A 27,625-nucleotide genomic window follows, 5' to 3' on the forward strand; every position below is an offset into this window, starting at 1 on the left:
GTCAGTGAGAAACTATGGCGTCACACATAGCGCATTCTGATGCGTAAATTTTTGACAGGATACATAGTTTGGCACTGTCTTGCGAGTCGGAGTTTCCAAGCAAAAAACTCAAAAGTTGTGCAACAAAATAAAAAAAATGAAAATAAAGCACAAAAAGAAAAAAATATTAAAAATGAAATTTTTATTTCTGTACATTAGTGGAGGGTAATTTTGCATTAGTTACCCCCACTCCAATTGGTGAGGGGTAATCACCCCCCCCTCTAACGGAGCCCATGGTTATTAGAATTTATTCAAAATCTCTAAGTTCAGTTTAATACATTCACTTTTTTCTGTATGTTGTTGAATTATTGTTGTAAACATCAGCTTTTGTGGGGAGTTATGTAGCTGACAATTCTGCCTCTTTGTGGTGAAACATTGCATTTAGCTGCTAAACCTGTTTTTTCTTTTTTGGCATGTGTGTGACAGGGATATTTAAAAATGGGGATACAAAGGGTTTTATAACGTCCGATAATAGAAGAGATTGTTTTCATCGTAAATAATCTCTGTTTATCGTAAAATGACAATTGGCAGCAAAATGACAAATGACAATTGGTAATTTAATAAACCTTGTTATGACAATCTGCATAGCGCTATTACCATCAGGCATGGGTAATTGGGTATTCACTGAATGCTCATAATGACTTTTTAATTCAACTGTCCGTATACTTGCTTTACTCATAGCTACTGCAAAGGCTTTGTTAAGAAAAACAGTTTGACAACCTTTCAACTGTCTTTCCAAAGAAGTATTCTTTATATGCTATAGTATACATAACATTTGCTAACTGCTTTCTGTAGCTGACTGTATTAGCTGTACTACAAAACTTTCAGCAATTTTAAAAATAACAGCATGTTTGACACGGTGACTGTACCAACTACCAGTTCAGTTTATTTTGTTGGCGAAAAATAAAAAAACACAAAAAACAACAATATATATACAAAAACACAATAAACACAAATAATTCGCATAACAAGGATGGCAGCATAAGACCAAAAGGTCACCAAAGTCAGCTGCCACCCAAACATTTAAACGAAAGACTCAAAATTAAAAACATTAACACATACGGTATATAATATATAGCACAATACCAGCACTTTACATAATACATTAGCAGTGGAATAACATAGGGCAACATAAAAAAATTGTGCAGAGAAATAAGCAGATTATATGTTTTAGGAGTGATGATTGTACAAATTCTTTAATAAACATTTATATTTTAAAATTTAAAAGTATTATATTATATGTAAGACTTTTCTTGTATTTCTTTTGGTATTTGATTCGATAGTTTCACTCTGGACATTAAAACATAACACCTTCTCACCGGAGTTTGACGTTGCTTCTTCTACCACCAGTAGTGTCGTGAGAATAAGCAATCGGTGTGAGCCTTCATATTCCCTTCTTTTTGTATGGACCAACTTCTGATGATTTTTCTTGTGTCGGTCGTTAAGTGCAAAATAAACTTGAAATTTAGGGAGGGCAATCTCAATCGATAATGCTTCCTTTTGAATCTTACAGTATTTTCTTTGTGTGGTAGATAAAATTTTTGAAATATTAGCGATTGGTCACTCATTGTTGTGCAGGTAGACAGGACATGTTGTGAACAGGATATGTTGTGCAGACAGACTCAACGAGGCTTCCTCGAATAATGCTCCACGGGAAAACAGGAAACAAGGAAATGACCCTTGGAAGATAAAAAATTAGAAATGAACATCAGCTAAAAGTAACCTTGAATCAAGCTAACATTGATCTGTAATTGCGGAAACAACTTGCCAGTGGCAAATCAATCTGGAGAAAGAAAACTAGGGGTGGCACAGAATTTTTCAAAATAAAAACAGGAAACAAAAGGCTCAGGATAAACAAAACATTAGAAAGGAAAAACTAGAAAAGCCATGTTTTCCACTCTCTATCTACAATATGACTTTTGCCCATGTCTATTCCACCACAGACTGGGCCTTCAAAGCCTCATCGGACAGCTTGAAAACAAAATCAATGCTCAAACATAAGCAGACGACGATGGTAAATGTGAGATAAATTTAAATACATTTCCAGTAAAGGTGTCACAGCAAAAAAAATTACTTAGGTACCGTAGTGAATTCATTACGGAATGACCGACCTCTCGTAATTAAGAAGTTTTCTGGTCGCTCGCAATTAATGAGAAATTAGCCACTTCTGATTTATTGTAACATTATTATTTTCGGATTAACCAAAAGTCTAGAGAAACACAGCTCATAGCTCTACATCATGGGTCACAAAAGTAATTTAGAAATAGAGTTGAAAAAGGAACAATTCATTTGTTAATATTGCTTTATATTTTCTTGTCTTGTGTGTAGTTTTGTGAGGGTATTTGAAGGATAAGCTTATAAAAATTCAACTGAAGGTTGGTGCATGTCTGGCATCCATTTGATAGAGTTTTTCCTGGTAACCTCATATCGCTAAGAAAGAAATCACAGTAGAAGCTAGATGAAAAGGAATTGAGTGGAGAATCTTAGAATGAGAGCCTAAATCAAACAGGTAAAGCAAATTTTTGCAGATAGAATCCAAAGGTGTTCGATGAGTTGTAGCAGCTATCATAACAAAACAAAGTCAACTTGCATTTTTGAAACGTAATTTTCAAGATGGGGAGGGCTTTTGGGAGAAAAATTTAGTTGATACAACAGTGGCATAAATAGAGCCAGTTTCATACAAAATGTCTAAATTTAATTTACACCTTTATGCATGCGTGTAGTCATCCACATAAATCGAAGTGACACCTTTACTGTATATATTTTATGAGTGACAAGGACCACTAGAAAAACTATATTTTGGTGTCTTGCAACATGTTGGAAAGTTTTAATAAAGTAGTAAATACTATTGTGGGAACACCTTGACTTAGAACCATAAACAGACATATAATATAGAACTCAGCAACAACACTATGTACATTTAACATTCAGGGCTGCGATTTTTTCCTTTTTCGGTGACGAGGTCACTCGACACGCGCCATCACTATTCGACAAACGCCGTGCCTTACGGAAAAAAAAAAGAAAAAAAAAGGGAAATAAAAAGGAAAAAAAACTGAGAGAGGACTAAACGTCGTCAGGTCGAGGAACAATCGGGGGGGGGGGGAAATCACTTGATGCAATCAAAAAAGTGCTGTCTTACGTAAACTTTCTTGCGCCAGGTAGCCTACTTCAAAGCAAGGTCTAAAAAGCGACGCTTCACACGAGAAACTCCCGAGGCTTCAGCGTCGCCATTTTGAACAGTACGGGAGAATGCTTTGATCGGAGTTCAACGCCTGGCATCAAACATTTCGCAACACACGTTTCGTGCTATTCGACACAACGGGTTTCTTTTATAGATGAAATAACCTAGGCTACGTTGAGTTGTCAACGTCTATGCCAGTTTGTATTTCGCCGTTTGAGCCAATTAACAATATTGCTCTGGTAAAATGACTGTTGGATACTTGCTATGAAAGTTTTTCACATGTAGAAAACAGCCTAGTTTCCGACCAAATGTTCAGAAATACAGATGAAAAAAGCCGCTATTTTTATGGAAAGGAGTTCGCTTCCAGAACATTTTGAACACAGCGGAAAAATGCTTTGATCGAAGTTCTAACGCCTGCCATCAAACATTTCGCCACACGTTTCGTGCTATTCGACACAACGGGTTTCTTTTATAGATAAAATAACCGAAGTAGGCTACTTTTAGTAGTCAACGTGTTTGCAAGTTTGTATTTATGTCTGACTTATGCACTTGTTGTTTCAAGATTGCAGAAATGTTTTGCAATATAAATAAAGAATAGTAGACAGATAAACACGGTTGCAACTCGACTTCCTTCCACTAAAAGAGTTTCTGTAGTTACGTAATGGGCGATTTTGCACATTCACAAAAGCACACAACCCAGCTAGCAAAACCGTCGTTTTCACATTGACGTTGAATCACAATGCATGACATATATAAACAAGTTTGCTGGCTGGAAAGTCTGGACATCTGCAGGAAATTTGTCTCGCACCAGGCGAGATGCCATCCTTTGAAAGATTTAACAATGATGGATTTATGTAGCCAGTGCATGATGACGAAACAAATGTAAGATTTCCTTTCCGTTACATAACTTAAAGCAGGTGATTGATACAGGAAAAAATAATCGCAGAAGCACACAATAAAAGAACACAATAAAGCCTACTTATTACGCAAGTTTTTTACATCAAGAAAGTAGCCTAGTTTCCGACCAGATGTTCAGAATCAGAAGCACAGATAAGAAAGGTCGCTATATACAGTATAAGAGTTCGCTTCTAGAAGAATAGTAGGTAGTCACTGGGAGTGGACAAGGCAAGGTAATAGGCAAGTTGTAAGAACAGCATAGCTTTGCCCAACTACAGATAGGATGGTCTTCAGTTAGTCAGTATCCTATAATGACTAAAAAACGAAAGAATCCTCAGACAACATGGATGGCAAAAGCTTCGGTCGATCTTACCGAGAAGCGGTTAAGGTTCAACAAACAGCGAGTGAAGTGCGGGATCTGTTTGAAGGAGTTATCGAGAGAAGCATTGCCACGTTACTCTGGAACTTATCATTCAGGTAAACTTCCAGCTAATAGCGTTTAGTAGCCTAACGTCGCAAAGCATTTGAAATCTCTTGTCTAAAGTCATACAGAGGCAGCAAAATCAAGATCTAGCAGCAAGCAATAAGCATGCCCTGGTATTAATGTTTGTGTTGTTACTAATATTCTTTCCTTTTCACTGTTATTAATTAATTCGTTCTTGTGTTACTTTACGTGATTGTATGTAGTTTGTTGCAATGTTGTACGAAGAGGCTTGTTTGCCATCTCGGCACACCTTAAACGCTGTAGGCCTGTAGCATTACGTCGTTGTTGTATTATCGTGGTATTGTTCCGTTTTCTGTTATCTGCAGTTCATTTTTTGCTTTATCTTCGCTGTGTTTCTTAGTAACTTGCATGTTTTGCTCCTAACTGTGTTTGCATGCGGGTACGACACGTGCATAATTATTAACGTACTAAGCGAGACTAAAGAGATGCCAAAGAAAAAATTCTCTATCACGCAGTAATTCGCGGCCAAACGCTTATAATCTGACTCTTGTGACGTCATACCACTATTCGACAAACAAACGCAGAATTTTTGGTCGTTCGACAAGAAAGAAAAAATCGCAGCCCTGTTAACATTATAAAAAAAAATAAGCGAACGTTTTTAGCTAGTCATACAGCCCTTTTCAAGCCTTTAAGAAATATAGTTTAAAAGAAATACTAAAGAATCCCCGATAGCTCAGTTGGTTAGCGCGTGATTTCTGGAACGAAGAAGCTTCAAGATCAAGCGGCGCTGGTTCGACTCTCGGGATGTGCGCTTGAGCAACGCATGTTAAGGACTGTTCTCCATTCAGCGAGCATCTAATGGATGGAATAATTTCCCGGCAATAAGACTTCAACAATCGAAAACTTCACTCTGTCAATCTCGATGACCGGGCCTGCGTCAGTGACTCGAAGCCTCTGCAAGTATGCGAAACAGCCAGGATTAAGCTCTTCAAGAAGCTGTCCAAGTCCGAGGATAAAGATTTAATCAATCAAAATAATACACTATCACAGCAAAAAATCGGAATGGCCCGTTTCGGCGAGTCCAATTCGGAGCGTCCGATTCGGAGAGTTCCGGTTCCCTATTCGAAGACAGCCTTTTTCGGAGAGTTCTCTATTCGGAGATTTTTTGAAATTTTTTTTGAAAATTATTGGGGGCCGTAGCCTAATTATCATTGCCGTTTTTACATCGTTTTAACGTCGCTAAACGTTGAAATCGTGCAGAAAAAAATAGAAAATTATCGGATATCATAGCCTATTTATCATAGCCGTTTTTACATCACTTCAACGTCGCTAAACGTTGAAATCGTGCAGAGAAAATAGAAATAAAATGTTTGAACAATTAAATGAAAATTTGTCATGTCAGTTCAGTTGAGTTGTTTTTATTTGTGACCATCATATCAAAAACAATACACGTCAACATAGCAAAGGTCGAGAAAAAGGTAGAAGCGACAAAACGCGAACGTTAAAACGTGTTTGTGAGTTGTGACCGAAGTAAGTGATTGAGTTGAAAGAAATTTGACACAGTCGCAACACCTTCAGAAAAATTTCAGATATGAAGGGAAAATAAAAAAAAGAAGATGTTACAAAAAAAAAATCATGTTTATATATGTCTATAAGTTAGTACTTTTGAATAGTTAAAATGATTACCGGTAGTTTGGATCAACAAATGTGTGGCCTACAGCTTGAATTGAAAGGAAATTATCGGGTACCGCAGCCTAGTTATCCCCACCAGTAAAAATTTGTTCCAAGAACCCAGTTAGCCTAACAGTTCATTTTTATATTGTAATAACAGATAACCAAATGTGTGGCCTATCGTTTTAACGTCGCTAAACGTTGAAATACCGTAGCCTAGTTATCCCGACCAGCAGAAATTGCCATTTCTACATCGTTTTAATGTCGCTAAACGTTGAAATCGTGTAGAAAAGAGAACTTTAGCTGACTAGGATACGCATACTAGGATATTCCACAATATCGTTTCTTTTATAGTTGAAATTATCAAAGCTTTAGATGAGTGGGGTTTAGACCTAACCATTGAGATCTAAAACTAAAAAGCGAATTAAATTTATTTTTGAACTACCGTATTAATGTTTGCTCAGATAAAATTGACACGTATCCTGCGTTGCCTTCTGCATGCAAACTTAGAATATATTAGAATCCTCAACTATTACAAAATTCTAAATCCAACGACGCCTTCTGTTTGTTTACAGTAGAGAATTTTGTATTTTATTCCACAATATCGTTTCTTTCATAGTCGAAATTCTCAAAGCTTTAGATGAGTGGGGTTTAGACCTAACCACTGAGATCTTAAATCATATTTATGACACCGGAAAGACCCTAGTGACATGGTACGTTCCATATTCATAACTTTACCAAAGAAAACCGGAGCAACAGATTGCTCACTCCACAGAACAATTAGCCTTTTGAATCACCTAACAGACATCTTACTCCGAATCATGATGATGAGATTGAGACCAAAACTACAATCGGAAATTTCAACAGCACAGTTTTTATTTGTTCCAGACAAAGGGACCACAAAAGGAATTTTTACATTAAAAATGATAACAGAGAGATGTATGTCCGATTCTTCTGTTTATTTAGAGAATTTTGTATTTTATTCCACAATATCGTTTCTTTTGCATTCTTGCATTTTATCCAGTGTTTACCTTTGAGTGCCTTCCCAGACGGCAAAATCAGTCATTTTTACATTGATTCAATGTCTGCAGACGTTCGAATCAATGTAAAAATGACGAATTTTGTTGTCTGGGTTCGTTCAAAATATGTGTTTTACATCAAAACAACAGTTTTCATGATTAACAATAGGGGTTAATGAGATAAAGTCTCAGCGAAAACGTGTCAACTAAAAATAGACAGTTGCCAAATAGCGTTTGCCATAAAAGATGAAGTTAAAACCTAAGTGGCAGTTTAGAGTAAACCTATAATTTTTAAATAATTAATTTTTAAAATTAATAATAATTTTAAAAAAAAATTAAAAAATCTCCGAATAGAAAACTCTCCGAAAAAGGCTGTCTCCGAATAGGGAACACTCCGAATCGGACTCGCCGAATCGGACTCGCCGAATAGTAGCAGACCCGCAAAAAATATGGTCAAATGTAAACGTTTGAGAAACTGCTTAACTTGCTCACACAAAAAGATATATAACTGAAAAATTATGCAGCACAACAGGACAAGTATTTGGGAGGTAAAAATAATTAATTGTTCAGAAAAGGACTGACACGATTACACAAGGTGGACAGAAGCACAACACGAGATAGTGGTACAAACAAAGCAAAAATACGAGAAGCATAACACATGACAATTTAATCACAAACGATTAAAAGATAGGAGGCTCCACCAGCAAATAATTGCCTGTTGAGCCCTGGGTTGAAAGATTTGATGATCAATGCCTCGTGAATCTTGATGCCGAACTCGTACAAACACTTACGAACAATTTCGAAGGACCCAAAGAGGGTTTATTTGAACACGATGGGCAGTTTATAATAGAATATATTATAATCTTTAAGTGCAATGTTTTTATTACTTGACTTAGATACCCGCATATTTTTTTTCAGTGCCTCCATGGTGTAGCTTCCATATGAATAAAAACAATTCGTTAAATTTTTTTTAGCTATTCTACATTGAAATGAATGTGGAGCTGTGCCGAAATAAACTTGATTGATTTAACCTTTCAATTCTACAATCAAAACAGATATAAATACATTAGACAATTTTTATGACATCGTACATACAGTCCTTGCCAAAAAGTAAATTTTGTTAAAAAAAGGAGTTTTTTGATAAAGGTTTTCAAAAAAATTGTACTACAGGTCTTAGAGTAATCTGCTATATGGGAACGTTCAAATATTACGTAACTCTTTTGAGAGGGGGTTTATGCAAAGCGTTACGTTAGCGTCACATCGGGGGGGGGGGGGAGGGGGTTCAAGCAAAACGTTATGTAACGCTTTCGAGTACGGAATGGTAGTTTTTTGTGCTGAATTTGTAGTGAAAAAGCGTTACATGGGGGGGGTTGAAAAAAACGTTATGTTGGTGTTACATGGGGGAGGGGGGGTCAAAAATTCGGAAAAAAAGCGTTACATAATATTTGAACGTTCCCTATCTAAAAATCAGGGCTAAAATTGAATTTGAAAAATGTTTCCAAATAACCTCTCCCCTATTGGTAATAGATGGACATACGTACGCTCCCTTCGATAAATATGTTCGCTCAAAGATAAACTGACTAGATGTCGGTTTTCTAAAAAAAAAATTAGCAGACCTGTGTGACACACCTGCCCAAAATTGTCCTACCAGTTGGTGCTACAATTTTAGCCTGAAGACATTATAATACTTACAGCCAGGGCTGGAAAAAATGTTTAGCTTCCCGGGAATCTGTTTTTTAGCGAAAAATTTCCCGCGGCTTACAATCACGATAATGACGTCATAATTACACCGTTTACAGTTTTCCGGCGAAAAGCCTCATGCAAAAAATATAGACGGCCATCTGTAGCTTCATAGTTCCAATAAAGAATCTTGGTATCGTATTCGTAAGCAGACATGGCGCACTGTTTGTGCCCGCTTTGATCGGAATACATTGGCCAACAACAATACCTTAATAAATTAGACGCCGCATGCTTACAAATTAGATCCACTGACTCACCGACCACCGTGTGAATGTCATGAAACAATACGACATCACGAGCCGCTTGTTACGTACTTGACAAGTTGACAATATGCTTCATGCTTCAACGGGTTGATAGTATGTGCAATGTGCATGAATAGCATAACTAATTATTAAGCGATATAGGCATATAGCACAACAAACGGCCAGACGGCTGAATGCACAACAAGTTTCGCTGAGTGAGAACACAAGACAGGCCTCGAATATTGTATTCTTTTGGCGGTCAAGCATGTATTCTCTGGCGGTCAAGCATGTCCTACCGGACTGGCCCTTTCAGCGGACATTTAATATCTCAACCGGACATATTTTTTGCATGTAGATTTTGCACAAAATCACACTACAGTACTGTGTAGTCGTGTTTGTAGAAGAAGATTTTCTACAGCAGACAAATGTGTCTAACACCCTCCCTTCTGTGCAGAAATTATATTTCTATCACTATCAGCGTGAATAAGGTCGCCACATTCGCCTTAGCACGTGCGGAACCCAGCTGAGACATGCTTCTCTGTGACGTTTCTTTTTAACGAACGATCAATGTAACGCAATAATCCTCATTGTTAAAATTAGAATACATATCCTGCTGAAAAGTTCAGACAACTTTATTTCAAGGCAACATTGCAAGGCGTTGAAATGATGTAAAAATGGCTACTTTTGCCATCAGCTCGTTAATCATGCCACTCTAATGTGATCTTTAAAGCAATTGCCTTTAGCCTACTATTATTGTTTCAGCTCCGTATTTGTTCGGGTTAAACAAACAATTGTAACAATTCAAATTTAAAATATATTTTTGCTGCATTAGCTCTATTTTTGTCAAGAATTTTGCGGCGGTCATTTATGACTGACCAATGAGTCGGCTTCGGCAGACATTCGAAGTCATTTCGGAGGTCATGTCCGCCATGACTGCCGGATATTTCGAGGCCTACAAGACGTTGGGAAAATTACTTCTGTAACCTACAAAACAACCAGTCGGTTACACAAAGAATAAAGAAATGCATTAATTAATTTGACAACAAAATCAAAATTACGACGCTAAAACAACTGTTTTTGTAAATCAAAGAAACCGCAAGCAAGTTTTGCCCATGCGAAATTACTACAAATACATTACCAGGACATAAAAAATGGTGACGATTTCTTGTTGTTTGGTCTATCTACCACAGCAGACACTTTGTACATTTTCGAGCGAATGTCATTAGTAGGCCTACTAAAATGCCATAGTTTTCCTTTGAAATGTAGGTTAAGAGCTTGTTTCACGATGCTATTACACTTGCTTATGTGAGGCCCATTCCAGTGAATGAACAGCTCGTTGCTAATGTCTTTATTTTTTATTTGTGGATGTTTTTGTACCTCCGCAAACATTTCGAATTTTTTTAATTACACCACCCGTGCTTTTTACGACACTTTCGGGCGGACTACTGCAATATATTTGTTCAGCTCTGAGGTACAAGTTGGAAATTGTAAACACGCACTACGCAGTGATACGAATCAGTGTCGGAACCGCAATGTGTCAGCAAATTACGATGACGGTTGACGGTGAATGAAAGTCGTTATAGTAACGTGATTCTTACACTCAAAATTTCCCGCGAACCGACAAACTTCCCGGGAATGTCATTCCCGGATTCCCCATTTTTTCCAGGCCTGCTTACAGCTATATGAAAACATATACCGTACCTAGTTGCAAAAACATTAGAGCTCAACACATGAAAAGAAATTTGAAAAATGTTGAGTTAGGCAAAATGTCAAGATATGCATTATGAAATCTTAGGAATGTTCCATCCAAATAAGGCAAACTTTACAGAAAATTAGTTTATAAGTAAACACTAGCCATCTACACAAGTTAGAATAAATTTGGGAGTTTTTTTAGATGCAATTATAAAAAAAACAAGCACTGTAGAAAACAAATTGTTGCTTAACTTAATGTTGTCCTTAGAATGTTGCGTTTTGAAGCAAAGTTTGTGTTGTTTTTTATATCTCAACTTTTATGCCATAACAATGTCTGAAATGTTTTGTAAAACTACATATTTTAGCTTTAAACCTTTCCTATTGTTGCCAAACATCTTAATTAGCAGCGGTTTTGAATGTTCAAAAATGTAAGCTGGCATTTTACAAATATGCCAATTAAAACTTGTAATTGAACAGCTTGGAAGCAAAACAAGTACGCAAACTGTGAAGAATCACCGCTAAACCATTAGCACCTTAAAAGTGCAGAATGACATTCAGTCAGGCACCACATTTGTCAACTTATACAATATTTCTTCTGTCAGGACTGACAAATGGTGTGATTTAGATAGGAACCATAAGAATTCTATCAGAACTAAAAAGAAAGTATCAATTCAGGCAAAACAATAAGTTTACTGTTTAGCCAAAGTGTTAAATTAGGCAGATATTACTGTACAATACTGCATCTTGTTACCATAATATTTTTAAACACCCGGTCTAGTAAGAAGTCTAAGTATATATAGCTTACAATTTTCAGCCTTTACCTGTTCAATGCCAACATCATTTTGTCTCCATAGTTTTGAATGTTTTTAAAAAGACCTTTCATATTAATGCTATACTCAGATTAAAATTTACTAGAAACTAGGTTGAGTTTTAGTCATTAGAAATAACCAAACACCACGGCACATGACTTAATGCCGCTGCCCAAATGACACTATCCTAGGCCGCAAAGCACAAATGATGCAAAGCCTGAATGCCGCAAGGCCATAATGCGGCAAGACATAAATGCCGGGAGACTTGGTTATTTTTTACAAAATTAATTGATTTTTTGAATAGTTTAATCTGTGATGACTACTTTAAGAGTACCGTATCAATACAAGCTTAGACAGCACCCATTGTGTCTGATATTTTAACTTTTGCATCGTTTTATTATCACTATGACTTTCTTATTGGTTATTATCTATTTTTCTTTAGCACTGCCACTATTAATTATTTGGTTAACATCGAGGTTAAGGAAAGTGCATTGATAAATTTTGTTCTGACAACAGAAGTTATAGCCAAGAAGTTTTAGTGTGACAGAACAAAAAGGAAAAAAAGGTGAGGCTGATATAGAAATTTCTAATTTTTAATGCCGTCTTTAAGCTATGATTTTGTTGTTTCGCAGAGGCTGCTCTTACCATATATATAATATTGTATGTAACATATAATTCAATATAGCCTCAGAGGCTATATGCCCCTGTTCACTCAAACATGACATATATATATACTTTATTTATGCACTCTATTTTTACTGTCAATAAATAAGTTTAGTGACTAAAAAAAATAACAATATATACCGGTACTTATTTCAAGAAAATAGTTTTATCACATGTATTATTTAAGGGTTTTAGTTTTGCCTTTTCTTAATGCTGCCTCCTTCATGCATTCATTAAAGCATGAACCACTTTACTTTAGCTGATTAGATGATCGGTTATGGTCTTTTGCTACCATTCTGATTGCGCCATGATCTAACTAACAGCTGTAACTTACAACGCATTGTTTTAACTTTTCATTCACTCTGCTTGTTTGTTAAAATGTGGTGATTATTAAGCAAAATAAGTTGACGACTTATGTTTCAAACTTGGCGCTCGGGTTGCGCAAAAAGATACGGAGCCTACATAACAACCTTTTTTGATAGCTTATTCCTCGTAGTTTTGCATACTTGTAGAGGCTTTGAATCACTAACGCAGGCCTGGTTACCAAGATTGGCAGTGAAGTTTCCGATTAAACTATAGCCTACTTTTAATACTTGGTTTTTCAAAACCCATTATTATTAAAAAAACATAATTCCTTTTAGTGAGAAATAACCAAGTCTTGTGTCATTCATGTATTGTGGTATTGCGGCATTCGTGCTTTGCAGCATAGGGTCATTCAAACAGCAACATGAAGTCATGTATCCACTACAGTAGCCTGCCAAATACTTGAATTGAATTTGGAATAAAAAAGTATAATATATATATATATATACATCGTTATTTGACAAACATAACATTAAACATGCTAATTTTTTAGGCAAGCTCAACTTTAACACAAAGTTTTTGGTAAACAACATTATGACGCTGTTCGAATCTTGTGAACCAAAATTGTACATTGCATACACTTTTTTAAAATAACTGTCAACTGAATTAGTTGATCAATCAGTGTTTCTGGAAATGATGCTGGCTATGTAGCAATCTGCCTATTATCAGCCCTCGAAATTAGCTTCCATCTACGACGGCAAAAACATTGCCGTCGCCAAATCAACAAACCTTGGATTGCGGCGGCAATTGCCGTATGCTTTAATCAAACAAAATTTTATGCGCTTCTTCTTCATCGTGTGTCACAGGGCGGTAGCCTAGAGCATCAGGCAAGCTATTTTATGCGCTGACAATGCTCTTGTGAACTGTAAACAGTTTGCAACCTTATAAATACTGGCTTAATTGTTAAGCAAAAGTTATTCTTTCATCGAATGCTTATTTTTTACCGGTGTCGTTGCGAATATAAAAAGTGGTACAACATTGGATAAATGTTTTTTCGGCAGTCAAAAAAAGTAGTGCTTCTGATCATATGGCATCGCGCGTTCATGAAAGGGCAGTTTTGCGTCTTCAAGTATTCCAGTGACGACAACCTCATTCTCCGATGATTCCGATTCTGACTAGTTCTTTATCCAACAGACTTTGTGTTGCTCGCAGTATCCTAACGGTAATTGTGCCAAAATTATGTTAGTGTACTGTATAAATCGAGGCAATCTTCTCGCAGGGAGCTATTGATTTGTTACCGGTACCTGATTGAGCAATTAACGTTATTTAATGATAATTCAACGTCGCTAGATGTCGAATTAATGTAAAACAAACGTAAATTTCTTATTGGACATTGTTGTTACGCAATATAACCCGCCGGGAAAATTAAATCGATTTGTTCTGACTCGAACGTTGAATCAACCCAAAATTAACTTACTTTTTCCCCTCCAATGAGTTATTTAACGTGAATCACCGTAACAGCGTGCGTATCGCATTGCTCGCTTTATCGCTACTTTTGGTATTATTGCATCACAACAAATCAAACAGTGCGGTCGTGATAGACTATTCGATTATTTTTTTCTCTTCTCGTTTTACATGTTTTGGTACAATTTTTTCGTAATAAACGTTCACAGCAATTTCCGAGGCAATTTCAAGTTTTGCCGTTTGGCCTCGTCAACGTTTTTGCGATGTAAAAATGTGCTAATTTCGAAGACTGTGTAAGTGCTCACAGCAAGTAAAATAGTCCGAGGTTAGGTCTTGGTGCGATGTTTCTGCTGATTAAACTCACGCTGCTAGTAAATCAAACAGGAAGAAATTTTGAACAATTTTGTCCGAATTAAATGCTCATTTTGCGACGGCATTTTTATTGCCGTAGCAGAATGGCCAATATGACGTTTGCGGCAGCATTTACCACGGCAACTGCCGTGTGCCGCCGCTAATTTCGAGGACTGTATTATGGTAGTAATTTCAAGCCTACTTCAGCTTAAAGCTTCCACAAATATTTAGTATTATAATTAAACCCTTCAATTAGTAAGCTGCTGTATATACTTGCATAGGCGTCGATTTTTTCTTAGAAGAGGGGAATTCTGGGTGGGCGAGAGTTTTCAAACAGATTTCATTGAATGTGTATGTTCGCAAATCCGCAATGGTTAGTCTTTCTCACAAAGACTGCGTTTAGCGTCGCTGCAGCAATTAAGCTTTAATAGGTTTGATGTTTGCTTTCTTACGATCTTATGAACGCTGCTAAACTAAACAAACTTCTTTTATGTTTTCCTTTGCGACCTAAAAAGCGCGTCTCGTGACCTGTTATCTTAAAGTGGCGCCTTCGGATTTGCAGCATTTTGATTTGTAAAAAGCAGTGTTATACGCGTCAATGAAATAAATTGCCAGCGTCAGCCCGAATTACCTAAAAACTTTACGGCGTAAAGTGCTGCGTCAGCTCTCAAAGAAATTGACGGCGTCAGCGCTATTTTAGCCACGGTCTCACAAAACGGAAGCATTTCAACCAAGTTTAGGCTAACAATAGCTATAAATAAAGAGCAGGTATTATGTTTTGATAGTGTATTGTAATTAGCTGCTTAGTTTATTAGTTATTTCCTTGTAGAAACACAAGCACTTCAAAACGTTTGTCTGACAATCTGCTGCGTTTGGGACGCATAATGTTCTTTCCAAGTGAAAACATGCGTTCCACAGCAGCACTGGATGGTGTTGTATTTCAAAAACAAGTCTTGAAAACGTTTACTCGGAAAGGTATCACTGTTCCAAGCGTGCTGTGATGGCTTAGCATATATATATACATTTTTTAACGAGGTCCACTACAAATAAAGTATCTTCAACCTCCGCGATGACATTCATTGATTTTTCGCTTTCTCTCACTGATCCCTCGTTCTCGATAGCCTACTGCTCACGATATGAGTGATCAACATTTGGCGAATTTCTTCCGCTTGTATTCCAGGTAACCATTCCAACCAACGCGAAAGCGGGTAATTCGGATGAGTCGCGCTGGCCAGAATACATTATGAAACGAGATTTTCCATGAAAACAAACAATGACGCATAGCGCGTGACGCTTAAAATCGGCAAAATATTTGACGGCGCTATTACTTCCGTCAACTAAAAAATAAACTGACGGCGCCAGCATCAGCGTCAACAAAAACTTGACGCCGTCAACCTACAACACTGGTAAAAAGCAAAGATTTGTAAAAAGCGATTGTTTCAGTACATAGTTTGTATCGGTTATTTTATTGTCATGTTCATTATGATGTCATATTCATATTCCCTTACGCTGACCCGGAACTGAAGTTTGACTGTGACGTAACGAAAGTGAGAACATTCGGAGAAAAGATCAAACGTGGCTTTCTCTCACCAGGAATTGCCAGCGTGTGGCAGTTGCCGTAGCAACAACAATGCAGTGAGTACTACATTTTTTCAACGCAGCGTTGTTGCGGAATTGCTTTGTTCTGTCGGATACCTAGCGAGAGACATACCGTAAAACAAGAAGTTGCGCTGCAGTTGGTTGGATGATTCAGCATTTAACAAAAACCGAAATAATTGTAACGAACACTTCATAAGTGTCATGAAAACAGGGTGGGCGAAACATATTTTGCCCACCCTCGTTTCACGGCAGGGTGGGCGTCGCCCACCCTGCCCACCCTATTTCGACGCCTATGTATACTTGATACATTGAAACTTATGATTTTTAAAGACCACTACAGTACTTCAAACTATAAGTATAAACTAATCAATTCCTTAGTAATTTGAAAACTCACATCATCTTTTAACTACTTGTAGACATGCTAACCTAAGCCTCAGAAAAGTAGAACAAACGAATTTTTCTAGATAATAACTGTAACTATAGGGTAATAATAGCCTCAATAGTGTTGCCAGATAAGGAATTCTGCCCTACTTTGAGAAAAGTTTAAAGCTGTTGAAAACAAAAACTTGTATTTTGGAAATTTTTTTGAGTCCTAGGAAGATTAAAACCCTAATCTTATTCCTAACTCTAACCCTTCCTAACTTTAATCCTAACTCTGGCAACACCTGATTGTGGAAAAATAGCCACTTCCTAGTTAAAAACAAGTCTGCAACCACAATATCATGCACAGTTTCACGACAATATGCCTGCATTTGCATACCCTCCAAGCAGATTCTGTGAGTTGACCCTATCTTTCTTAGGTGGCACTGTAAACAACAACCTCAAAACATGACTTTCCAGACTAGGTATATAGTGGTTCTGATATTCTACTAGTCCATGCTACGATTTGATGTTGTCCCTTCATTTTGATGCAACCGCCAGAAAGTTAGTCTGTGTTTTGTTTCCAATCACCAAAATCTTCACAAAGCAGTCCATGCGGAACGAGAATGTGACGTCATCACAAGCAATCCATACGTCAACTTGAAAACGAAGAACGTTTTATTTAAACAAACACCAAAAAAAATATATTAAAAATAAAGTTGTTTTGCTGTGCCAAGTTTCAAGTAAATGCGTACAGCCATAGCTACGCTGTTAGCCTTCAAACATTGTTGCGCACCGCTAAGTTTCATATCTATGTAAGAGATCTATGATAAAACCCAATCTCGAGGTCGGTGGTTCCCCGAATGTGTCAGCTTGTTTGTCTAATCTGGTTTTATCTTTCGATGAGCCATGTTTCCAATAAAAATCTGATTTGCTTTGATTGATTGAATCTTTATCCTCGGACTGGGAAAGCTTCTTCCTGGCGGTTTCGCATACTTGTAGACTGTAGAGGCTTTGAACGATTGACGCAGGCCCGGTCAACGAGATTGACAGAAAGAAGTTTCCGATTGTTAAAGTTTTGTTGCCGGGAAATTACTCCATCCATGAGATGCCGCTGAATGGAGGCAGTCCATAACGTGCTTTGCTCAAGCGCACACCCCGAGAGTCGAACCAGCGCCGCTTGATCTTGAAGCTTCTTCGTTCCAGAAGTGACGCGCAAACCAATCGAGCTATCGGGGCGGTTTTGAATCTTTATCCTTGGACCATAGCCGTACGAGCCAGGGGGGCAGGGGGGGCAGCCGCCCCCCCTGTTGTTTCAAAACGTCGCGAATCCGGGCAAAATCTTAAAATTATTAGGGCAAAAATTGCTATATAAAAAGCTACAAATTGCATGAATTAAGAAAAACTATAAATTAATATCTTTTACCTATCAAACTAAGTACAGCCTCTTTTTTGCACAAGAAATGTGCCGCAAAATTTTCATTTGGCACACCCGTATTGATGTATTGTATTGCATGGTGATCAAACTATAGTATGAAATGCATTTAACCAACTGCATCATGCCAATTTGGGCAGCCACCAAAATATGTCTCTAATACTTTTGTGAAACTGCCCAAATCAAAACACAAAATTTGCTTTATAGCTAATTTTATTAATTTTTACAAATGCATCGTGTTGATTTGGGCAGCTAAAAACATGAAATTATTTGATGAAACTGATTAGTCTGTCTGTTTATGCAACTGCCCAAATTAGCGTGAGGCAGTTTACCCAAAATGAACAAATTCATTAATTTTTCCCATTTACATAACTGTATCGTTTAGATTAAGGCAACAAAAAATATGAAATTATCTGATCATAGTCTATTTATAAAACTGCCCAAATTGGCATGATGCAGTTGCCTCGCATCAAAATGTACAAAGTCTTTAATTTTTTTCATAATATCCATAAATGCATCATCTTGATTTGGGCAACTACAAAATATGAATTTATATAAATCTGGTGAATAGCCTACCGGTACTTTTACAAAACAATTCGGGTGGGGAGGTCACAGTACTTTTTCAACCATAAATGGACATAGCTAAGCAACACCACCACAACATTTAACAAAAACATGTTATACCTGTTAAAAGTACTGTAATGTTAAGGTGTTGCTTAGCTTTGTTTGGTTACTTTTATAAAAAGGTTCTGCTACTATTCGGCGAGTTCCCTATTCGGCCAGAGCCTTTTTCGGCGAGTTTCCTATTCGGCGATTTTTTGAAAATCCAACGACGCCTTCTGCAAATCCGATGATTGAATATTATTCAATATTCAGACATTGAATCTGTAGCGGACGCTGCTTTCAGCATATCCACCCATACACAGCCATCAGTGGGATGGCAACATTCCTGGGCAAAGTCGGCAAGGAATGATAGGACACGAGGTCGATTACGCTGCTGTATTGTTTACTAACTCAACTCAGAAGATCAATGCTTGCTCACAACGTAATTGTTTATAGTTTTTAATCTTCGATCCAGCAACACAGAAAGTAAAGGAAAACACCGGAATATTAAAGCTCCACCACCAACAACTGGATACGAAATGTCGTCGCTGCTACATTAACAATAAACTGATCCAAACGTCATCCTGGCAGTGCCAAAAATAGAAAACAGTAGCAACAACGAAACTGATATATTGCTTTAGAATTACCAAGACTGATTTCTTGATACTGGTTTTAAGTTCTGACTTTTGATATTGCATTCAACTGATTTCCATATTGAAAGAACCGACTTTTCATATTGAACAAAAACTCAACAAACTATTGATTTTCACATAGCAAAAACTTAACACACTCTGATTTTTACATGTTGTAGAACTCTACAAAAGACTAAATTTCACATAGCGAACGACTGATTTTCACATAGCAAACGACTGATTGATTTAAAATCATGAGCTTAACTTCTTTAAGAAGGTACTAGTGTGAGATTGCGAGTTTTACATATGATCACACAACGCAACACGACTGCAATTCTACATAACGATGAACCAAGGTAGGAATTCGGCATAGTGACGTTGATTACAGAAGTTGAATTCCCGATTGCTGAATTGAATTCCCGAGACGTGCAGTTATGCGCTCAAGGCGGAGTCTTCTGGAAGATTCTAGTGACGTGTACGTGTGACGTCAGAGACGACAGAGCTCTCTGGCGCTACAGACACCCCCGCAAGAAGGAAAACGGGGTGGCCGTTTGACTTCTGATGAGATGTTTGCAGCATGAAATGAAACAGGCGAGGCACAAGATGCGTATTATAACATAGACACACGGTGAACAACAAGACGGGGTCGGATCCCCTCCGCACGGCGCGAGCGCTAACAGTTCCTCTGATTCCGGGGAGCGGCTGGTCGGCTCTCGATTGGTTGAAGCAGAGGTCTCGTGCGGCGGACATCCGGCTTCGATGATTTCTAATTAAAAAAATGTGGAGAGTTACAATGACAAACACCATCTAATCACTAATCAATCACAGGTGAACACTGACGATGCAGATAATGTTAATATGCAGTGCGACGACTAAGTTGTGAAAATTGATGAAGCACGTCAGAGGGCACAGAGCGCACTCTCTCTACGACACGGAGGGACAGTCCGGACAACGGCCGTGCGAAGCAGTCGTACAAACTGCCACACACCGCGACGAGAGAGCAAAGCGTCATGACAGCAGGATGGGTATTCTAACCAAACGGGGAGGGTGAGAAAAACGGACACACGTTTAAATGAAACCAGACCAGGACTGTAGTGCCAGCAGACAACCAGGGGAAGTGACGAGGCTTGAAGTACCTAGCCTCACGACGACCAGCAAACATAGGAACTGAAAGATAGATAGACTGAAAGCATGCTAGCTGTGCAAGGCGACTGAGCGTGGAACCGGTCCAACAGAGCAGGAAGCGGTGGACAGATGAATGCGAGCAGCTGTGACGAAACAAGGCCAAAAAGGCAGAAAGCGACGGGCAAGCTAGTCGCAAGCAGCATGTCGACTTATATCTATGCTACCACCTTGACAAGCAAGATCCTAGCAACAGTGACTACAAGGGTGAACAACGAGGCGCTACGTGAACAAAACAGCGGTGGTCAGACAAGGGTTATAGCAAGTACTATATACGGGAAATGTGCTGCGTCGCACGCCTATGTGAGGGAAGCGCAGCTCCTTAAGACACAACTCCTAAAGCTCCTAAAGACAACTACAGAGCGGGGAACTGCTAAACGAGGGAGTGATTAACTGAGGTAATGTATGCAGTTTCAAGTCTTACCCAGGACTAAGAAGTGGTTGAGAGCTACTGTAATTCCTTTGAAGACTGTATGCAAAAACGATGACTAAGCTAACTAAGGAAAGGTGGAATGGATGGATGAATGGATGCAGTTTTACGTCATGCCCAGGACGAAGACTGCTGTAATTAATACGATAACTTTATGCAAGAACGGCACCTAACTGATGAAAGATGGGATGGAGGGATGCAGTTTTACGTCGTACCCAGGACGGCTGGATGGATGCAGTTTTACGTCATGCCCAGGACGGCTGGATGGATGCAGTTTTACGTCATGCCCAGGACGGCTGGATGGATGCAGTTTTACGTCATGCCCAGGACGGCGGTGTCAGAAGTGGGATTCGAAGATGGCATTTATCTGGGGGCGACTTAAGCAGTCAGCTACGACGTTATCTTCACCCTTTATGTACTGTAGATCAGACGTGAATTCCGAGATATAAGAGAAATGTCGAGACTGTCTACCTGTAGCATGGGCAAGCGTACCCTTGAAGGCAGTGATGAGAGGTTTGTGGTCCGTAAATATGGCGAACTTACGACCTTCCAGGAAGTACCTAAAGTGCCTTAAGGCGAGGTATATTGCCAACAACTCACGGTCGAATGTAGAATAGCGTCTCTGAGTATTATCCAGACATTTGGAAAAGAAAGTAATGGGCTTCTGTTTACCATCGATTTCCTGTTGGACCACGGCACCGACAGCAGTGGAAGATGCATCTACGACGAGAGAGGTCACGGCGCCGGGGGCTGGATACGCTAACAGTGAAATGCTCTTTAAGCCTTCCTTCGACCTGTCGAAGGCTGAGATTGCATCATCGGTCCAAGGTATCGGTTTCTGACCGGATAGCTTAGGAGTTAAGATGCCGTGTAGCGGCTGCAAGAGCCGTGCACAGTCGGGAATGAATTTGCGGTAGAAGTTCACCATGCCAAGATACCTCCTGAGCTGCCCTGCCTGTAGTGGACGCTGAAACTTCTGGATTGCTTCCACCTTGCCAGAAAGGGGTCGAATGCCTTCAGAGTTGACCTCATGACCTAAGAATTTTACATTCGGAACACCAAACACACATTTTTCCTTATTGAGAATGAGCCCGTAGTGAGTCAAGCGTCGAAAAACTGCCCTCAGGTGGATCACATGTTCTTCTTTATTTTTGGAGAAGATTAACACATCATCGACATAGCAAAACACGAAGTTCAATCCACGCAAAACCTCGTTCATGAAGCGTTGAAACGTTTGGCTAGCATTACACAGACCCATGCTTAATTTACAAAATTCGAAGCCGCCAATGGGCGTAACGATGGCCGTTTTTGGAATGTCCCGTTCGGCGACACGGATTTGATGGTAAGACTTGAACAAATCCAGACTAGAGAAGATGGTAGAGCCATGCAACGCGTCGACGAAGTCATGCAAGAAGGGTAGCGGATAAGTATCGCGCCGGGTCTGACGGTTGAGATTTCTATAGTCCCCGGTGATGCGGTAGCGACCTGTGTCCCCTTTTGGGACCATGTGAACAGGGGAGGCCCAGGGAGAATTGGAAGGGCGAATGACACCCAGATCTAAGAGGTGCTGTATTTCCTCGCGCAGATGTATTAACTTTTCGGGCGATAACCTGCGCACGCGCGACGCTGTGGGAGGACCAGAAGTGAGAATATGATGACACGTTTCATGTTTAGACGGACGATGATAGTTTTCCAGGGCAAAAACCTTCGGGAACTCGACGTTTAAGAATGCGTAGGCGCCTAGCTCGGTAACATTGGAGTCCTTGCCTTTCGGTCCGCTAGAGGGTGCGGTGTGTCGCACATGATTAGCATAGTTATCACGATTCGGCATAATCAGGCGCCTATTAGGAATGTCAATGGACAGGCCAAAATGCAACAAAAAGTCTATGCCTATTATGGGTACAGGCAGATCAGCGAGCTTAAAAGTCCATTCAAATTCGACGGGTAGGCCAAGTGAGAGCCGCTTGCGCACGCTGCCGAACACCCGAATGGGCGAGCCGTTCACAGCGGTAAGAACACTAGAGGGTTTAGCACGATTAAAGGAACGGCAGGGAAGTATACTTAGGCTACTACCGGTGTCAATAAGAAAAGTTAGATTCGTGTGCGGGTCGTAGAGCCGAAGCATCGCGCCGGAGTTTAAGTTGATGGTCCCCACTTCGCCCGCTCTGCTGAAGTGGGACCCGATACGTTTTTTGCTCCTTCCCAGTTGCAAGGAGGGGCGCAGCGACGGGCCCTAGGACCAAACCTATCGTGATAGAAACAGAGTGAGGGGCGACCTCGAAGATTGTCACGTGAGGGCATGGGCCTCCGAGCGGCGAGAGAGGGGGACGCCCGACAGTCAGGCGTCCTGAAGCTCCCAGAAATCTCACTACCGGAAGAGTTCATCCTGCGATCGAATGACTGTACAGACTCAGACAATGCGGAGACACGCCTATCCAAAGATTGATTAATGTCTGCCTGCGAGGAAAGACTGCGTGAACCCTGCACAACGGCATCATCGCCGCTTGAGATTTTAACTATTTCATCCGCTCGGCGCGCCAACGTCTCCAAATCATCACCCGCATGCGCGGCTAGAATGCGCCTAACGTCAGTCGGTAACTTGCCCAAAAACAATTCACGCAACAAGGATGTATTTCCTCTAGCAGCACTACCCAAAAGTCGTCTTATTTTAGTTAAATGAGTCGATGGCCTTTCGGCTCCGAGAGGCGTCTTGTGGAACAAGGCACTCACACGGTCTCCCTCCGTGAGACCAAACTCGCGCAGGAGGGCCCGTTTAAGCATGGCATAGGGGTCGTCACAACCGTCACGGTCGACGACGGCGTCGGCGACCCTATGCAATTGCTGCTCGTTGAGTGCCTGTATAACTACGTCATATCGTTCGTCAGTATTATCAATGGCCCTATTTCTAAAGAAGCTTTCGACTAGCTCAATCCAAAGGGATACGTCCGTCTCGAAGAACCTCGGCAACGACATGCCATAGGGCCTGGGGTGCCTGCAGGCACCACAATCCAGCGCCTGAAGGGAGTCGTCCGGACGGGGGCGAAACACATCGTCATCGCTGCTGTCAAGACGCCCCGATCGCGCGCCACGCGTGAGGCGGCGGCCAAGGACGACAACGACGAGGGAAATAAAAAGGCTTACGGCTACTACGATAATGTAAAAAGAGTATTCAAACATCATGAATTAATGTTACTTAACTTGAGTCCCACGGCGTCGTCGTTGAAGGAGCGTCCGATGAAAGGCAGGCTTGTTATAATCCGTGATATAATCCAGAATAATCCAGTGCATCCAGCGATCAGTTCACATTCAGTCAATTCACAGTTAAGTCAAGTAATTAATTCACAGTAAGATCGCGTCGTTACAGCTCACAGTTAGCAAAGATCACGTCGGGGTCACCAGAAATATGTAGCGGACGCTGCTTTCAGCATATCCACCCATACACAGCCATCAGTGGGATGGCAACATTCCTGGGCAAAGTCGGCAAGGAATGATAGGACACGAGGTCGATTACGCTGCTGTATTGTTTACTAACTCAACTCAGAAGATCAATGCTTGCTCACAACGTAATTGTTTATAGTTTTTAATCTTCGATCCAGCAACACAGAAAGTAAAGGAAAACACCGGAATATTAAAACTCCACCACCAACAACTGGATACGAAATGTCGTCGCTGCTACATTAACAATAAACTGATCCAAACGTCATCCTGGCAGTGCCAAAAATAGAAAACAGTAGCAACAACGAAACTGATATATTGCTTTAGAATTACCAAGACTGATTTCTTGATACTGGTTTTAAGTTCTGACTTTTGATATTGCATTCAACTGATTTCCATATTGAAAGAACCGACTTTTCATATTGAACAAAAACTCAACAAACTATTGATTTTCACATAGCAAAAACTTAACACACTCTGATTTTTACATGTTGTAGAACTCTACAAAAGACTAAATTTCACATAGCAAACGACTGATTTTCACATAGCAAACGACTGATTTTCACATAGCAAACGACTGATTGATTTAAAATCATGAGCTTAACTTCTTTAAGAAGGTACTAGTGTGAGATTGCGAGTTTTACATATGATCACACAACGCAACACGACTGCAATTCTACATAACGATGAACCAAGGTAGGAATTCGGCATAGTGACGTTGATTACAGAAGTTGAATTCCCGATTGCTGAATTGAATTCCCGAGACGTGCAGTTATGCGCTCAAGGCGGAGTCTTCTGGAAGATTCTAGTGACGTGTACGTGTGCCGTCAGAGACGACAGAGCTCTCTGGCGCTACAAATCAATGTAAATACGAACTGTTAGGCTAATTGGGTTCTTTGAATCCTACGTCACCGTCTGTATGCAAACTTAGAATATATTAAACTTAGTTATTTTTGTCATCAAATTACCTAGCCTAACTATATTTTTAAAAGTAGTGCTGCCAGACCTTTTTATTTTTGTACTAAAATTCGTATCATCAAAACTACTTTAATTGATTGAACAAAGTTTATTTGAACAGAAGTAGTATGTCTGTGTTTTATTACATTTAATTATAATTTCTCTATTGTTATGTACTTTTTTCTGAATCCGCATGGTCACCCTGAGCCGGTTTCCTGCAATGTTTATTTTTCTGAGTCTTTTATGACATCACAACTGAATATTTAAGTGGCCTTGTTTATTATTTGTGGTGTGTAAAACAATATTTGTTACTCCTACTTACCATGCTCTTCAAAGATGAATTCATTTGTTCTATCTTGAATACTTTGGTAAGAAGTTCTAGCTAGCTGGTGATCAGTGGCGTAGCCAAGGGGGGAGGGGGGGAGGGTATTGCAAAGAGCGAGTTTTGCCATTGTCAAGCATTCAAATATCTCAGCCAGGAATTAGCAACAAGAAAACATAGAGAATTGTAGCTTTATTTCTGAAAATTACCGAAGAAAACATGATCTTATCCTTTTGCTATGCCACCGGACAGCATCATTTTACAAAAATATTCATAACCATATTTTTGTTGAAAATGCTCTCAGAATGCACCAAATTCAAAGTAATTTTTCAAAATTTTCTGGGGGAGGCCCCCCAGACCCTCCCACTGCTGGGTGTCGTCATAAGCGAAACACGCCCTCCCTCAACCCCCGCCCTTTCAAAATTCCTGGCTACGCCACTGCTGGTGATCTTGTTATGTTACTTTTTCACTGTTATCATCAGGGATAGTTATCATGCACCGCATACATTATATTTGGGCAATTTCTATAAAAGCGTGCACATTTGGGCAAATTTACTTTCTGCCCCCCCAAAATGCTTTGGTCTCGTACGGCTATGCCTTGGACTGACAAAAACTTAATAAGATATTCCTAGTTGTTTCGCATAGGCTACTTGGAGAGGATTTTGACGCAGGACTAGTAACCAAGATTGGCAGAGTAAAGTTTCCGATTGTTTAAGAAACTTTAAGTGTTGTTGCCTGGTGACTATTCCTCGGATTATTCCATCCACTAAATCAGTTCAGTTTGTTTTTATTTCTGACCATCACAACGAAAAAAACAAAACAATATATGACAATAGCAGAGGTCAAGAAAAAGGTAAATACGACAAAACGCGTCCGTTATAGCGTGCATGATACCAAAGCAGGACAATCAGTTTAAAATAAAATATGGCACGGTCGCGACACCTTAATAATTTTTTTTTTAATAAATTTAGAAAAAAAAAAATGGACTAGCAAATTTTTTTTAAACAATTTATATAAGTAGGCCTAAAAAAATAAACGAAACAAAAACAAGACAAAAAGGCAGTTGTTATGTTGGTCAACCTTGGTGGGTTATCAAAAGTGCTGATGGTCTTGAGGGGAACACTCTCGATGCGTTAGCTCATCACGTGAAGCAAGGTAGGCAAAGAAAATCCCTGAAAGAAATCCAACCACGAGGAAAGTCATTTCAGAACGCAACGCACCAGGTCTTGCAAGAATAAATGCCGCTAAATAAAAAGCGTAATGCGCATACATCACTGCCAACTAGCACTACATCAAAAACGAGAATGTCACTGCCGTTTAGAACTAAACCAAAATAAGAATAAATTAGAAACAGCCACTGAAAAAGCACGACGTCAAAGCCTCCAGCTCTTATCTGGAGTGCAAAAAGCACTGGGGCCAATCAAAGAATCTGTAAGCCTTTAATTAATAGCTTAGCCTCCATGCACGCACAATGCAAAAACAACCCAGTTTGTACGGTATACAAAGAAACCTACATGCACAGTAGCACACCTTTTGGCGCATGATAGACGGCGCAGTTGCAAATGGTGTGGTCTGCGATTCTCTTTGCCACACTCACAGAGCGCCGTAGGAGCCATACCCCACTTGTGCATGTTGGAGCGGAATATTTCGATGCGAGTGCGCAAGTGGCATCCAGGCTTTCCTGGGAAAAAGCATTTCGCTTGATTGGGAGCCTGTGTAAAAGATGAAACTTTGAAGTCTCTGGTCACATATGATTATAAAATTAACAAAAATATTTGGAAACATTGACGGTGATCAGAATGGTTCAGGGGTACAAACGCGTTTGGACCTTTGAACCACCGGGTATGGACCCTTGAACCAATCTTATAAGTTAGACCTTAAAAATATTTAAAACAAACTTTTAAGATACAATAAATACACTGTCAAATGCACACACTGCTAACAGTTTACAAAAATAGATTAAGCGATAGGCCATTAAACTGCGAAAAGTCGGTTGAAAACGTTTTAATGTCGATTGTTCGTTTTGTCGTTCCTGCAAGTGGTGGGGGGAGGACAAAAACAATTGCTGAGGCAGAAACACAATGAATGTCCTCAGTCTGTGGTGAAATGAAACCGTTTCCTTTGGGATGTACGATTAACATAATTAGGCCTATC

General features: G+C 39.5%; 1 protein-coding gene across 2 annotated transcripts in view; it reads right to left on the minus strand.

Annotated features, from left to right (window-relative positions):
• LOC145774040 (kelch-like protein 12) overlaps positions 1 to 11,844 on the minus strand; it is a 42,914-nt gene extending 31,070 nt beyond the window's left edge. For both annotated transcript variants that reach the window (XM_082585177.1, XM_082585176.1), the window contains exon 1: positions 11,748 to 11,844. In XM_082585177.1, the coding sequence (XP_082441303.1) occupies positions 11,748 to 11,809 (62 nt within the window). In that variant the 5' untranslated portion in view covers positions 11,810 to 11,844. The remainder of the gene's footprint in view (positions 1 to 11,747) is intronic.
• Between the last annotated feature and the right edge of the window lie 15,781 nt (positions 11,845 to 27,625).

Source organism: Aplidium turbinatum, chromosome 7 (assembly GCF_918807975.1).
Source record: "Aplidium turbinatum chromosome 7, kaAplTurb1.1, whole genome shotgun sequence".
Taxonomy (NCBI): domain Eukaryota; kingdom Metazoa; phylum Chordata; class Ascidiacea; order Aplousobranchia; family Polyclinidae; genus Aplidium; species Aplidium turbinatum.